Below are 17,141 nucleotides of genomic sequence, written 5' to 3'. Positions count from 1 at the left end.
TTATGTTGGAATACGGTGTTGGACAAATCAGCAAGTTCATTGTCATTTCTTTGGAAGTAAACATTCAATGAGGATGAAACGTCTCTGTGTAAACGACACTGGCGGTGGGTGGGGTAACGTGAACTTTTGCGGAAGGAAAGCCAGAGGACACGAAAAGACTTAGTGATGAACTGAGCTCTTTCTTCTGGACGTTGCTGGGTGCACTACAATATGTTATTGTTTCATTTCCTCGATTTTATGTTTTGTCAGATGCTTTTTTACTAAATGTCAATTCCAAATTCCGAAATAAGTCGTCATAATTGTAATGTAATATTTCCATCCATCATGAAATCATCTACATTAAAATAAATAAAATTAACGTTGCTTATTTTGCTTTTACTGCTTTACTTCAGATTACAGTTTTGCATGTTGCCAATAATTTTACTACGATTTCATTGGAAAAATAGTACCGTAGTAAATATGCCCCGCCCATTAGTATTATTGCGCCCAGTGACAGGACAGAAGTATTAAACAAACGCACGCGATTTCAATGAAAATTGCCATTGCACTTTATATAGAAATAATGTGACATTGTTAAACAACAACCATCGTTAAGAAATGAAGTGTTAATGTAAATATATGAGTATCTTCTGCACTTATCTTGGCTTCTCTGTACTTGAAGATGAATTGTCATTAACGATTGAAGTGATTTATGACTGACTAATATTATAAATGAGCTTTAAGACTACTCTGACGGGTTTGAAAGATCTCTTAAATGAAAAACAGAAATACTTCTGGTACAGGGGGCATTTATTGTTGGGTTACAGCAAAGCGATTTCGTGTACTTATTGTGGTTTGCATGATATTAACCATATATGTAAAAAAACAGACTTGCTGAAAAACCCTCGTTAGTCATATACTTAAACAAAAAAAAATCGAAAAGTTTCCCCTACATATCGATACTTATCGCTTCTGTTTCCTGTCGCAATGTTTCGATTTATCGGTAATTTTGACCGTCGCATTGTTTATTGGACTTGTGTACAATCATATAAAATTCACCTAAAACTAAAACAAGACATAATATCAGTTATAGTTAGAATTGCATTGGGAAATATGTGACTTGTAGCTTAACAGTAACCATTACTCAGTATACAACGCATCTGTTTTGTGTTTCGTAAAGTTCAAAAACTACTTTATGCAACATGTTTGCATGACAAAAAGCTTGCAAAACCGATGTTTGCTATGTGCTGATAAACTTCACTTTCCTGACGTTCAGTGTGGTTCACTAGCCTTAAACAACTATTTGATGCGAAGATAATAAACCTTATGAAAGCAACTCATTCAGGATTTCCCTCTGTAAAAAACTCCGTAGACCGGCGTCTTACTGCTGACAGTGAATGGCCGTTTAAATTATTTTTTTCGATCGTTTTATGCTGACTATGAAAACTAATTTGACAAATAGGTGAGTCAAGAAATTCAAGGATTACATGATGACTGTGTACCACAATCAGATAATACGACAGCTGAACAATAAGACAGACATACGTATATTTCATCACATTTGTTACCCGCATAAATGAAATCTTTCAAAGAAGAAAAGTTAAATAACCTCAAAATATTAAATCGACAGCATTGGTAGGTTAGACTTTGCCACTTAACGTTAACAATCAATTAATCTTTTATTTGTTACCAGTGACTTGTTTAAGACAGCTAAAAAGCGTGATATTCACGTCGATATCAACAAAACTACTGATTCCTTTCGTTTATGGACACTACAGCAGAACTAATTAGCAACGACCGACTGTGTGACTTCTAGTATACGAATGTGAAACAGAGGTTCGCATACCCTACTCGACGCTGCAACGTTCATTACCCGCAAGGAGCATTCCCTACAGAAACCGGAAGGTCGAAAGTTTATTTCTAGTGACGGCTACTAGACCACAACATAAAAGTGATAAGGTGACCAATGTTATTGCCTGAGGCAAATCGTGTTCAATATTGAACCAAACTAATTTTTTTTTCGATTTAAATATAACAGTGACCTTAAATTTAAAACACAAAAAATGTCGCCTATTATTAAAGAATATTCCGCATTTGTACATTGGAGTTTTTTTTTAACAGAAATCAAAGGCAGTATATAATTGAAATCAATAAGTATATTAAACTGATATTAAACATGTCGATTTATAAATTGAGACCAAATATCCAATATCCGGAACATGTATGGCCTTGATGGACCTCCCGACTCACCATAATTCCAATACATGCCAACTGCACATGGTACTAGCCCATGGGTGCATACTGTTTAAAGGCACAGATAGGTATGCAATCAGTCCTTGCATCAAAACCAGAACAGCCTGATTGCAAGCCACGCCCCTTATCAACTGGAAATACCTCACATGATCCATGACCTGCGTTTGACATTGCCACAAGATTGGGTAATACTGTTCGCATAAATAACTTAAAAACAACACGTTCACTTCAGTTTCTATATTTAAATCTAAAAATAATATATGCATTAACCATCGTTTGAATAATTCAGTTAAAATAATTGTCCAAAAAATAAAAGGATGACAATTTGATTTAAGATGCTACTGTAATATTTACGTAGACATATTTTAACAAGGGTAATATATATAATTTTAAATCACTCTCAAAATAGTTATATTTATTATTTAACTTTTTTTCTGGAATAAATTGCAAGCCATTGTATATTGTGTTTATTTACATATTTTTGTTACATTTAAATACAATTAAGAAATGTGTGTGCTCCCGTCAGAAATATTCATCCAATTCTGTTTTTTTCACATCCTCTAAATTCATAAACATTAAGAAACGAAACTTATTATATTATGTGTGTTCCGTGTCATAAATTGAATACTTAATATCACACTTACCATAGTTCACGCATTTTATAAATACGCTTTATTCATTGCATTTAAATAAAAAGGTTCAGCAATATTTGGTTGGTGTCGATAACTTATTATCGCGTGTTTATATGGCGTATTATCCTGCCCTCAATCCTTTATCGACAGTCAGCAATTACAAAATGTTTATCGCTATTAAAGGCGCTATTGTCACCAAACACAGGAAATATATCGCACAGAACACAAACCCTTGGTTTAAACAATATTTATTTCGATATAATATTTACAATTAGTTTAGTTCTACAAATTTGAGCATAATCCAAATTAATAAAGACCAAATACGTAATGCATTGAAACAGAAAAACATGTAAATTATGCACAAAATAATAGTGTACACAATTGAGAAGAAAGCCTTGAGGCTTATACTATGTCTCTCTTCTGTAAGTCATTCACGCTGCTAGGCTGATGAACAAGTTGAAGTGACTCGAATAAATATAATATTATAGTCGTATGGTGCAAATTATTCTGTGTAAAAACAAGTTGTTTTAGTTTGTAATCAATTAGTTAGAAGGAAGAAAGGATAAAGGTTGAAGAAAAAGAAGGTGTGATAAGCAAAGTGGTACAGGGACTGGTCAGATCGGGATCGGGATCAGGTTTGTTGGAAATTGTACTCAAAAACGTTTAGATTGGCGTATATAGTTCTGGACGTGGTCAAAGATAAGTTTGTTCGTTTGATTTGAAGCTTCCTTCGATCCAAAGAGTAATAGTGGAAGAGACAAATGACCAACGGTGGATAACTGACCAATGAGATAATTTCGTTGGACGTTATACAATGGACAGGTGAAGAAAAAGTGGAAAGTGTCCTCAATTTCACCGCATTGACAATTAGGACTGTTGACAATATTTTTGAGAATAGATTCTCGTTAAGGTTGCTACAGTGCATACGCAACCTCGCGTGATTGGTACAAGATTTGCGGTCACCTTCGTAGTAGAAGTCAGGAACTTGTTTTATGTTCTTATACAGTTTGTATTTGAAAGAGGGCACGGATGGCGATGAACGAACTTCTTCCGGGAGTGCGTTCCATGCGGTTATAGTTGATGGCAGAAATGAACTCGTCAACAACTGTGATTTGCATGAAATGTTTCGAAGGTTAGCTGCATTTCGAAGGTTATACGAAGTAGTGTCGCCAACTCTTGTTGGAATCAGAGTAGTTAGATATGCTGGTGCAAGAGAGTGAAACATCTTGTAAAATAGGATAAGTTTATGTTTACGTCGCCTTTCTTTGAGTGGCTCGATTCCAGTTTCAACATAAAGATTTGTCAAAGATACTAAACGTGTTGCACCGGATATAATTCTGGCCGCCTCATGTTGAACTTTTTCTAAGTCATCCTCGTCAGCTTGGGTCAGATTATTCCAGACAACATCGGCATACTCCAACAAAGGCCTAATGAATGTGAAATACAGAACCTCAAGCGATTTACGATCAAGAACGTATTTGAATGATCGCATGAAGTGAATTCGCTGCCAAGCCTTCTGTTTGACGGATTGAATATGATCGTGCCAGGAGCAGGTGCTAGAAAGCGTGACGACCAAGTGTTTATGAGTTGTAACTTCAGATATTTCTGTATTATTCATGAATATTGAGGGGTGCATATGCCTATTAGACTTTCAAGTGAATAATAGCGATTTGGTTTTTGCAGGATTGAATGTAACAAGCCATCTCTCAGCCCACATATGAATTTTGTCTAGGTCATTAGAAAGTTGCTGTGCAGCAGATACGGGGTCTTCGACAATTATATATAAGGTTGTATCATCTGCGAAGAGTCGAATATGTGATTGTATATCACCAACATTGTCGTTAATGTAAATAAGAAAGAGAAGCGGCCCAAGAATTGAGCCTTGAGGAACTCCAGCTGATATTGTAACTGTATCAGACATAGAACCAATAAGAACAACACGTTGTTTACGTTCACTGAGATAATCACGAAGCCATAGCAATAAATAACCGGTAATGCCACTTTCACGAAGTTTATGGATCAGACCGTCATGCCATACTCGATCAAAGGCTTTCGAAATATCACAAAATACTGCTCTTACTTCTTTACCTTCATCTAGAGCGAGGCAAAAATAATGATAGATCGATACGAGCTGGTTGACAGTGGAGTCTTTAGGAACAAAACCAGATTAAAATGATGATAGATAGTCGTTTTGACGCAAGAAATTAAACATGTACTTATGCAAAATTCTTTCAAGAACCTTACTGACAACACTCAAAAGTGAAATAGGTCAATAATTTCCAACATCTTGAGGGTCAGACTTCTTATAAATAGCACAGACATGAGCCAGCTTCCACTTACATGGTACTTTACCGAGACGAAGTGAGGTATTAAAAAGACGGAGAGGGTAAGAAATTTCAATTGCTACTTCGCGCAGTACATAGCTATTTATTAAGTCTGGTCCAGTTGCTTTGCCGGTTTTAAGAGCCATTATTGAATCAATTACATCTTGAAGTGAAATAACAAAGTCTTGAAGTTTTGGATTATCATTGTCAGTGGAGGAAGGGAGGGGCCTGTTTGGTATATTTAATAGAGTCTGGGATTGGAAGAAATTATTTAATAGGTTCGCTTTGTCCGTATCTGATTCGTAGATAGTACCTTGAACGAATTTCCAGACCTTTCGTTTAAATGATGAACCGACAGTTTTATCGAAGCGTAGGACGCAATAGACTGGACAATGATATCGGACTAACTGTTCGAGGAATGGTTCACCTACTCCACAGTCGAGAACAATATCTTTTGAAGAGACGAGAAATAGGTCAATAAGAGACTCAGAGGATTCGGTAAAATGGGTAGGGTCTCGAATTACTTGGGTCAAGTTGAATTATTGACAGATATAATCAATCTTTTGACGGGTTGAGGGTTTATTCATATCTAGGTTAAAATCCCCTGTGATAAGACTGTCTTTGATACCTGTATCAACAGCCAATGATATTGAGTTGGTAATACATTCAATGACATATGGATTGGAGTTAGGAGGTCTATAGAATGTTCCAAGTAGAATGCGTCTATTTTTAATTCGCAGTTCAAGCCAAATACATTCAATGTCATTTATCTCGAGGTCATGTCTTTCTAATACAAACACATCTGACTTAATATATACAATAATACCCCCATGTGCATCGGATAGTCTATCTCTTCTGTAAGGAACATGGAAATTCGGAAATATCAAATCGGGGGTTAATGAATTAGAAGCGAGCCATGTTTCGGTGAAGGCTAATATGTCAAAGTTGCGTCAATCAGCGAACAAAATATCCTTTTTGCTACTAAAGCTTTGAACATTATAGTGGACGACATTAAGACATCCAGTAACGTCAACTGGGATTTCAGAGGAGAAGGAGGAGGATAGAGAATGTGCAGGGCCAGGAATTTCATGAACGTCTCCAGAACAGAGTAGGAGCATTGCATAGCCAGCAAATAAGTTCAAAGTGAGTGAGGCATTTGATTCCCTTAGCACGAGTTTGATAGTAACAGAACAAACCTACCCTCATTCGAAATGTACCTAATTCAATAGACATGGATAAAAGTGATTCCAGGATCAAACGGCGCTAGGAATGAGGGGTATCCACAAACCGTCTGACCAGTACCGCCATGGGATAGAAAGAAAAAAGAATAGGGTGAAAAGTAATTTAGTGAATAAAAGTAAGATAACATTTTATAAGAAAATAAATGTGATGAGTTCCCTTTTTAAAAGAAATGTTAGGGTAAAAGTAAATTTCATATTTAAGCGTACGGTGAGAATAAAAGTTGTGCTCAATATATGTAGCTGGTATTCTAAGTTTACATGTAAAATTTTGCAAAAAAATGTCTTTTATAACATTCAAAATAATCTGATCGTTTATATGTTTGAAACCGTAGTATTGCGACCAAATAAAAAATGAGGTAGAATAAAATAAGAATATTCGATTAGTATAATCCATCAGTCAATGGTATTATTTACCGCTTGACTAGCCACGACTCTAACCGAGCAGTACGAATTAGAATGTGCCTTTAATATGTATACAAATCTGCACGCTTTCCTCAAAATAAGCATGAATTAATTTGACATACATGTTGTATTTCTGAATGAAATTTTCCATTCATAGTTTTACGCTGTTAGTTGGAGCGGATTTAATCTTGTGATGTTATGAAAATGTTATTAGATATTTACTAGTGTAATATAGTAAAAGTGTGATTGCAAAGTGATGCAAATTATAGGAAATTAATAGTTTAGCTGTGTTCTATGGAATTAAGTGGAAATTATAAGAAAAAAAACACATCTAAGAATTGAATTGTGGATTAAAAATGTATGGAAATATTGTTGAGACATTTCTTAAAGATCATTTTGTATTGATGCAGTTGTTTGAATGCACGTTCGTGTATGCGTGTAATTGATTATACATGCATATAATGACAGCAGCCTTAAGAAATTTGCAATAAACTTAATAGTGTACTAGGTAAGTAGAAATTTATTATTTTTTAGCATTTCAGTAAGTTAGATGTTACAGTACAACACTATATGGCAGATGTTTTAACATTTTAACATGTCATGTTTGTACATTTTTTTATAAGTATATCTAGACATTTGACAGGTACCATTTGTTTAAAGTTCGAATACATATATTCATTATAAAATGTAGACTTCTATATCAACATTATTGTATACACATGTGTATAGTGTTTATAGACAAAAACGAACAATTTAAAGATAGGAATATTATTAAATTTGCACTTAAGTAACTAGCCAAAGAACTTTGTAAAATGATGATTTTAAGGTTTCCATGATTAAGTTTAGAAAAAGTTCACAATATATATCTGCATTAAACATAATTACCATTTAGAAATAAGCAAAAATGAACAAGATTTGAAATAGATGATAATAGAAAGCAAAGCTTAAGATGTGTAAAGTATAGACATAAAAATAAGACAGTTGACATATATATTGCAAATACTTCTAATATAGTATAGTAAAAGTATTTTAGTGATGGATAAGTAGCATCATTAATAAAGCTATTTAATTGTACATGCAAAAATGTAAACATTGATGTGTGTTCTAATAGATGCTTAAATGACTTGTAATAATGTTCTTGTATATGTATATATGTATAAACTATAATAAAGCACTTGCTGCTTAACAAAGCAAAACAAAACTGATGTAGAAGTAATTGTAGTATTGAGATTTTTTTGCATTATTCAAAAGGTAAGTATATCTAAAAACCAAATGTCCATCTACATGTTTACATAAGAATGAATATATGATGAACAAGATGACACAATATAGACAGTAATTATAACTATAATTATATGAGAATAATAATTATAGTGTTAAGTACAATTACTTTTAGATGTAATTTGTAGTTATAAACTGAAAATAATATACAAAAAGAGCAACAACATGTTTAAATGTTTACATATAAAACAAAGGCATATACACACACAACCACACACACACGCACACACACACGCACACACGCACACACACACACACACACACACACATATACTTGTACACATAATATACACAAAATATTGCTGTCATCATAATGACTATATGAAACATATTTGCTTATTAGGTCTTATGCTAGCTAGGTATATGGCTTTTATATACAAGTTAAACCAAGATGTATTATAACTTGAATGTACAGAGAAATTGATGTATACTGTAAGTCCATCTACCATCTATAACCAAATAGGTAGTTTCTCTGATGTGTACATATATACTCAATGTTAAGTAAAAAACAGTAATGTTAGTGCATGACCTAGATGATCTAGGTGCAAATAAGAGAAAACAATTTTAAAAAATCAAAACTAATGCAGAAATTAATCTTGACAAATGGCATAACACTTTAAGATTTATTAAGACTCAAATGGTTGCACTTCATGTCTGAAAGACCAACACTGGCACTTCTCAGTTCATTGATTGGTTTGGGTTGTAACCAAACTGAACAAGGTCATTGTGGGTGTTGACTCTGATCATGTGGCCTTTCACCTCTGTTTTGATGTAGATGTTACCATCATAGGTCCAAGTGTCAAGTACAGGGGATTTGGGATTCTTTTTCAAGTGTCTGCATTGGAAGGCAAGTTCACCCCTGAATGAGGTGAGATTTTCATTGATATATGCTTGGCTTTTCCTTTGCCGTAGTTGTTTTCTGATTTTCATAAACTCATGTTTGGTCTTGTAGGACACAAACTTCACAATTATGTCTTGACTTTAGGTTTGCCATTTCTATGTGACCTGTCTATAACAGAGGGTGTAATATCAAGGCCACCTTCTTTTGCCACCTGTATGGCAATATCATTGGTATTTTCATCAGGCAACTCCTTCATGTTGCTGATCAGTATACAGTTTCTTCTACTATACTGGTTTGCTGCATCCATTTCACCTTCAAGGTGACTGACCTTTGCCCTTAAGTGTGTCAGCTCATCTTTTAGGGGTTGAACTTGAGCCTGTATGACAACATTCACTATGACATTTATTTCATCTTTTAGTGAGATCTTCAGTGAGTCTACAATTCTCTGTATATCATGATCTGCTAATATGGAGATTTGATGAGGGTTTCCTGGGTTGGGAGGTCCTTGAAGTGACATCTGGGACCCCAGTTGGACTGGGGACTGCATATAAACAGGTGTTGGTGAATAGATGTATTGCTGCTGGTGCTGTTGAGGTGTAAATTGGACAGGGACACTCCTGGTATTGACTGGAGTAGTATTTATACTACTGTTAGATGCTGTCTCCATGTCTGTCTGAATGTTCAGAGTCTAAGCCTGGGTGTTTTTTTGAGTGGGATTTAATACCTTTACCCATTAGAAAAGTTTGCTGCCTCACGTTTGTATCGGTAAGAGGGTTAAGTTGAGGTTTTTACATGTTTTGAAGTGCGAGGGAATAATACAGGTTGTTGACACCGGAAGCGGAAGTACAAATCCCTTATATACAATTCAAACAATGTTCATAAATTTAATTTTGTTATCAAAATTCAAATAGTGTATCACATCATTAAATAATCACAGAATAGCGAAAAGGTCAGCGTAAAAGGTGTCAAAATATCCAGCATGTTTTATCGCCCTAATACTGAATTTCAGCATACTGCCCGACAAAGAAATATCTTCCATTTTAAGCGTTACTTCTATCTCAGTATTCGTAGTCTCCTGCCACTGTATCAAATCTCCTTCGCCATTCTCTTGACGCAAGGACACTTCGTAATACGGCGGATTGGTGGAATCGAATACGTTTGACCAGTCTGCCTTTGCTTTATGAGTTTTCGGGTCCCATGATGTTACGACCGATCCTCCTTGAAATACGACAAGGTAATGGTAAACAATTTGAGTTAATCTAACAAATACAGTTGTTAGTTGATTATATAAGTTAATAACCAACAGAGTCCGCGCCTTTGGAATACTCGCCAATGACTTATACAACATGAATATTCTCATGCGCCTAAAATATGGACATACTCCTTGGAGTGTTGTCGGTTTGATTTTCTATGTCATTTTGATTATTATTATATATAAACAGTTTTTTGATTAACGAATTGTATGTCATAACGTACCCGTGATAGTTGGGATATATGTAAGTAGATAGAAGCCAATGGTTTTCTTTTCACTAAACATGTGAATTTAACGGCCTATACTGTTACTTTATATTGGCCATCCTCAAGGTTCAATCCGGTAAAACTAGCAAAGTTAACATCAGATGTACTACCGACGACTGTTTCAGAGAACGAGGTGTCAACACCAACTAGGGATATCTGAAATTAAAGAAAAGCCAGAAGAGCTGATGATAAGTGTGTAACATTATGATAGGCATTGTGAAATTATGGTTTTACGCTTATTGACCTAAAACTGAATTAGCATTAGTTAAAAAGCAATGTAATAACCTTTGTTTAGATTATATATCAGTAATATACTACTGGTACTGATTTATCAAATACTTCATAAAAGTAAGTGAAGTGAAGTTTCATCGTGAAATATTTGTTTTCTGAAACAAGCTTCCACAACAGGGCACAGCAACGACCACTCTCACTCAAATCAAGGAATCCGACTCTCTAATATATCTAATATTATGGATGCCGGTTGACCCCATATTAGGTGTTGTGAGCAGAAAAAAGAGATAAATATTTTGATATAAAAAATAAGTTGTTTTTATTAAACGATTGCAAAATATATAATTTCCGTCCGATTTATGTGGAAATAAAGAGCAATTATACAAATTGTAATAACGTTATGTTTGATATGCTTTCGGTGATTTACATATAAGTAATCAGGGATAAAATGTCACCATACTCATTCAACTATCAATCTTGTACTTTGAGGTTAATCGAGCTAGTGGAAAACTAGCCAATTTCTTAGCCGGATTTTTCAGAAAAACAGCAGCATGCAAGCACATGGAACATTTTTATCTGGAATGTATCAACTGTTTGAAATTAGTATATAAATATTACTGGCATTAGAAAGTATATAATTCTATAATAACTCACCAAATAATTATTTATTCCTTCATCTTGTCTGAAACCCGCCCACTGAAACTTGATTCTAGTCCTGTTGCCATGGTACTTTCCAATAGCCGGATATTGTGTCTCAGATATTGCCATTAAGGAGATGTATACGTCATTTGTTGCCAACGACATGTTTAAAACCTTCAACCCATCTGTAGAAATAGAAGCCGTACGACCAGCTGCATTCGTGCATCTCATGGTCGAAAATATTCGATCATACGGTGTTGAACTTATAACTGTACTCGCAACATTCTCCGTTATGGCTATCTGTGTATAATCTTGTAGCGATGTATCCATTGGTGACAAGCCTATGATATAATTAAACATGCATTTACTACGTATTTACACGTAAAACCTTATCCACTTAACTTTTTGTAAACAAAAGTTGAATTCTGGCCCTCGGTTAACCTCGCTCTCGGTTTACCACATGAAATAAAAGTTTTTTTAAATATATGATTTTACACGTTTTAAAACCACATTCAACTATTGAATACATTTGTTCAAACCTTGGGTTAGATTCCAAAGGAAAATAAGTCTACAGCCAAAAATGTACTTGAGTATAGTTCATTTTTTAGCAATTACTCATGTATATTGTTTGCTTTAGAAATACTTTGAAATATTGACAAAATCTTTTTATCAACACATTCTTTGAGAGAAAACGTGTTAACAAAGTATAAACAATGCTAAATATTTATTCATACTATGCTTTTATGGGGTAAAATGAGTTGAGATTAAGATTGGGATTTGACTTGAGTATATTTGTGATATTGGGGCCTGGTTTGCTCGAAACTTGTTTCATATTTTCCCGCAACTGTGATCATATTTACAGGATAATTCAACATAATTTAGCATACGACTTTGGCAATTCTAGTGTACTTGATAGTTAATGAGCAAGTATTGTCTGGAATAGTATTGAACTGATTAAAATAACAAATAAGAACAGTTATTTGAGGAATTCAGTGGAATATAAGGGCAGATCACAGTAGTTCAATATTTCATAACAACTGCAAGCTTACCCGCTTTAGTAAATGTTTTTATTTGATCATGTCTCTTTAGTGTTTTTGGTATTTAGTCGCTGAATATACGGGTACATCATCTTATTGGGAACGGTTTTGATCACTTAAAAAGCATAAACATACATGCGACCTACTTTATTATCACTTATATATAATATTATGTAAGTCTATGTAATTAGATACAAACATCAAAAGTATAAATGTACCTATTGCCCAGGAGCACTCCTGTATTCCCGATTCTGGATCCTTCACTGACCAGGCCATGCTGATGTTGAGTGACGTTTGAAATTGGATATCAAAATCTGCAAAAGTAAAATATGTGCTTCTAAATATGAAGGTAAATTATGTTATACATAGGCAACTACAGGGACAAGCCAAGCATGTAAATCTAACGATTAGCTGGTTCAAAAACCCGTGATCAAAACCCAACATACTCGAAACAAACGGCGCGACCAGACAACAGACGCATATTTAATCTAATTTAAATTAAGTTAAAAAAGTCGCTATCAATATAGGATGAGGTTGCCGCTTTGGAACAAAATGTGAAGAGAATATATTTAAAGTAAAACATTTTGTTCGTAACAAATTTGGTTAACAAATACATTTCCTTCGTGGGATTTTATGATATGATTTGCAACTATAATTAAATGTTGGGGCATCTATGAGGTTGCCTACTCGTAAACTAGAAAGTAAACCCAAATGACCTCCTGTTTAACTGTTCGTTTAAAGCTGGTAACCCCAACAAGACTTAATGCATGTGTGGTATGTCTGTTTTGTTTTGTGTGTCGTATGTCTGTGTTTTTTTATGTGTCGTATGTCTGTGTTGTTTCGTGTGTGTTATCTCTGTGTTGTTTTGTATATGGTATGTCTGTTGTGTTGAGTTGTGTGTCGTGTGTCTGTTTTGCTTATATCATTCTACATTTTTATGAGTCATATTGATAATTTAAGATAAGGAAAGTGCACCGATACATATGTCAATAAATTGTACGAAAAATGTCAGTACTGTCACACAGGAGTTTCATACCTGAACTATCACCATCGTAAACGTATTCAAACTCCGGTGGTGTCAAATCTATATAAATCTGCTCGGAATGGCTCACCGTCCTTAATCCTGCCCCGTTAACTGCCATTACGCTGACAAACACAACTGTGTTGTGTTGTAACTGAATTGTATTTGAATTGACGCAAATTCATTTCTTCCAACACTGGCGTATTCTTGTAGCTGTGTGCCGCCCCGAACAGTACCTGATTTATCATTAGAAGATTTAGGGAAATGCAGTTCTATAAAATAATGGCAGCTAAATATATCACATGTAGATTATTTTCGCATGACCCTAAATAACACTGCTATCATACATTAAATATATATTCACAATATCTAAATGCCGCCATAGTTTGTCTTAAAATATGAATACATTCTTTTTTCTTAAATCACATGAATTTAAATACAGGTCAATTTTAAGATAATATTTATTTCTGTGTACGTTTTTTTTGCAACTTTATATTATAGAGTTTACTATATTAAATATCTTACCAATATCAACCAGTATTATAAATATCAGCAAAAATAATCTCTAGTGCATGCAAATTTGGAACGTTTTTACAACTTTTTACATACATGCAAGTCATATTAACTTGTTATTTACCAATCGCCCAGAAGTATAGCTTTTAATTAATGCTAAACTTAAATATTACTTTTGAGGTCGTCCTGGTTCAAATTTCTTGAACGGTCTGAATCCCAGAATGATTATATTTAATCAGAATAAGCACCCTAAGTTTGTTACGGTATCATTTGTGTAATATTCTGACGATTAAATGAAATTATGTTTATGATTATCATGATAAATTTTTTCTTTTCTTAGTTTGAAAAACAAATATTACGTTTTTTATTTGACTAAACAAAGTAAGATACTTAAGCTTGTACGTTTAATATCTTATCGAGAAGTTAAGTCAGAAAGTGACTTGTTTTCTATTGAGATGATTTTTTTTATGTTTTATTTCGACGTTTTATTGCTGAGAACGAAATCTTCAGCACTTATTCCAAGTAAAAACGAACGCGTTTTAAATAAACCTCAAATTAACGAACTGAATTAATGTATTATAGATGAAGACATTATTATAAAAGGTATAGTATACCCTGTATACGCAATATTTAAGGTCAAGGTTTACCGCCCCGAAACTCGCGCCAAGAAGAGCGCTCATTGAATGAAGTTAAACAAACTCATTTATTATGTATTATGCAGGGTCATCCTTATTTATAAGGAAATGCATTTTAAGAGGCACTATCAGTCAGATAACAGCACTTCAACGGTAAGTCAGTTGACCAATCATTACTCGCAAGGGAAAATACTATTGTAACGTGACAAGTAACACGGAGAGGAGTTATTCACCCTAAAAAAGATAACACTGTTCAATAATTTATCTTTCTACGATAAACGCAAAACGAAGTTTAAATGTGATTTCCAGCAAACTCATTAATTATGATAATGCAATTATAACGTCGGTTAACAAACTCGTCGAATCAATTAACATTTTCCGTATATCAATACTGTAATTGTCAAAACAATGTTGTGATTCCATTTCCGGCGTTTCCTGATTATTTACAGTATCAATTACAGAGGTGCTTTCAAGAAACTCTCCCTTTCGTCGTCAAAATGAGATAAACATTTGTAAAGTCACGATAGCATGAACTTGTAATATGATAACAAGAGTTAAAACAATGTATTAAAAACTGTTCTTGGAAGCACATTTGTAACTGAAGTGTATAGAAAGAGTGAATTTGTTATTCTGACTAAGATTTTAAACCTAGAAAGTGTGAACTTCTGTTAAACGACAATTTATAATGCAATAAATACAAGGAGGTTGTGTAATTTGTGGACAGAGGACAATATAAATTTTGATTAATTCAATTATTGTAATTAAACTGAGGCTGTATATAATTGTCCTATGTCATAGTCCCCAAAATGTGCTTTCGAGGCAATCAAAAATTATAATTGATAAATCATGAAAATGTAAATCGTTGTTATGCTTAGATCATCACTATCAGATATTTAATAATAGACATGACCTTTAAAGATATATATGTATGTGTCTTGAACATATACTAAGGGCATACTACTCTGATGGTTTTACACACTCGCTTGAAGGGATATAAAAATGTTTCTGTATACAGGGGCATTTATTGTTGGGTTATAAAAAAGCGGTTCATGTTTATATTGTGGTTTGCATAATATTTACCATTCAAACAAATCTTCTGAATGGCATATTTTATTATGAAAATATCGTTTCTTCTACGTATAAATACGTATCACTTCTGTTTTGTTTTGCATTTTTTCGGTTTATCGATAATATCGCACGTCGTACTGTTTATTATGTACAATTATTTAAAAATCACAACATTTAAAACAAACAAACATAATATCAGATATTGTTAGAACTTTTGTAATTTAATGGAAATAAATGAATTGTAGCTCAACAGAAAACATAACTTGCAAATTGTATTTATAGCGTCTTATTTGCGTTTCTTCAGATCCAATACCAACTGTTTCCAGCGACGACATGTGTGCAGGGCAAATGTTTAAACAACCGAGATTTTCTCGATTAATGTTCTTCACATTCCTGACTGCCAGGGTAGTTCATAGTACAGACACTAGACTTAATCAACTTATCGATGCGATGATAATGATGCCTGTGAAACAAACTAATTCGGGAAACTCTTTTGTAAAACGTTCCGTAGACCGGCGTTTTATTGCGGACAGGGTATGGCCCTTCGAAGAAGAATTCCGATCGTTTTATACTGACTATGATAACATTTCTGACAACGAGGTGATTCCAGAAATTTCAGGATTAAATGCTGACTCATATGCTACGGAGTCTCAAATATATGACAGACATACGTATAAGGATCGAAAATTTCACAGCGGTCGTTACCTAAAAATTCATCTACTTCAAGGAAGAAAAGATCAACAAAATGTTTTATCGAGAGTTTGGGCTAAGCCGAACTCTGCCAAATCACCAGAAGCTAAACATGATTTTACCAATTACGTTACCAGTGACCTGCTTTTAAAAGCTGGAAAGCGTGATATTCATGACGATTTCAACACAAATACGGTTTCATTTCTACTGTGGGCAATACAGCAAAGAGAATCAAACTCACCGATCGACTGTGGGACTACCTGTATACGATTGAGCAAACGGAATAACGCAGCTTACAGTGCCCTTCTTGACGCTGCCACTTTCATTAGCCGCAAGGAACTACGGGGACCGGAAGGTCAAAAGTTTCATTCTTGGGGCGGCTATAGACCGGAACATAATAAGATCTTGTTGCCAAATATATTGCCTGCCGTGAATCGTTCGAAATAGAACCAGAATTCTTTAATGTTTTAGCTAACTTCTTTTTTAATCACACTAATATAGCCTGTATTAAAGATTATCCAACGTGTGTGTTATTACCTCATCGGTGAGTATTATTATCTCGACTCACCACAATTCTCAGTTCCATTCTTGCCCATGGCACTAGCCACGGCCCAAATTTGGGCGCCAATTGTTTAAGGCACTGCCGCCTTTCCGTTCACAGCCGGGACAGCTGTCTACAAGTCAGGCGCTCTGCCAACTGAACTAACCCTCATATAACTCGCATATTTCCTGATATGTGCGAGTCATTTCCACATTTGTGATCCGGGTCCGTCTAACAGAAACAACTTAATTGTGTTGGTTTACATATTATTTGAAAGTGGTTATTCTTTAAATGT

At 34.4% G+C, this 17,141-nt stretch overlaps 1 protein-coding gene across 1 annotated transcript; it reads right to left on the bottom strand.

Annotated features, from left to right (window-relative positions):
* Nucleotides 1-8,790: 8,790 nt before the first annotated feature.
* LOC128235444 (uncharacterized) lies at nt 8,791-13,559 on the bottom strand. Its single transcript, XM_052950265.1, has 6 exons — nt 13,415-13,559; nt 12,597-12,692; nt 11,357-11,682; nt 10,511-10,627; nt 9,118-9,494; nt 8,791-8,971 (listed from the first exon to the last, which is right to left on the bottom strand). The coding sequence occupies exons 1-6, from the start codon at nt 13,518-13,520 to the stop codon at nt 8,791-8,793; spliced, it is 1,203 nt and encodes a 400-aa protein (XP_052806225.1). The 5' UTR covers nt 13,521-13,559.
* Between the last annotated feature and the right edge of the window lie 3,582 nt (nt 13,560-17,141).

This window comes from Mya arenaria, chromosome 5, assembly GCF_026914265.1.
Source record: "Mya arenaria isolate MELC-2E11 chromosome 5, ASM2691426v1".
NCBI lineage: Eukaryota > Metazoa > Mollusca > Bivalvia > Myida > Myidae > Mya > Mya arenaria.
Note: the sequence above shows the minus strand (reverse complement) of the source record. Positions and strands in the feature narration are given on the sequence as shown.

Excerpts from the sequence above, each read along its gene's own strand:
- LOC128235444 (XM_052950265.1), bottom strand. The coding sequence starts at position 13,520 with ATGGCAGTTAACGGGGCAGGATTAAGGACGGTGAGCCATTCCGAGCAG. Across the intron at positions 11,683-12,596 it reads GGAGTGCTCCTGGGCAATAG|GCTTGTCACCAATGGATACA; the intron begins GTACATTTATAC and ends ATTATATCATAG. Across the intron at positions 10,628-11,356 it reads AAGGAATAAATAATTATTTG|ATATCCCTAGTTGGTGTTGA; the intron begins GTGAGTTATTAT and ends CTTTAATTTCAG.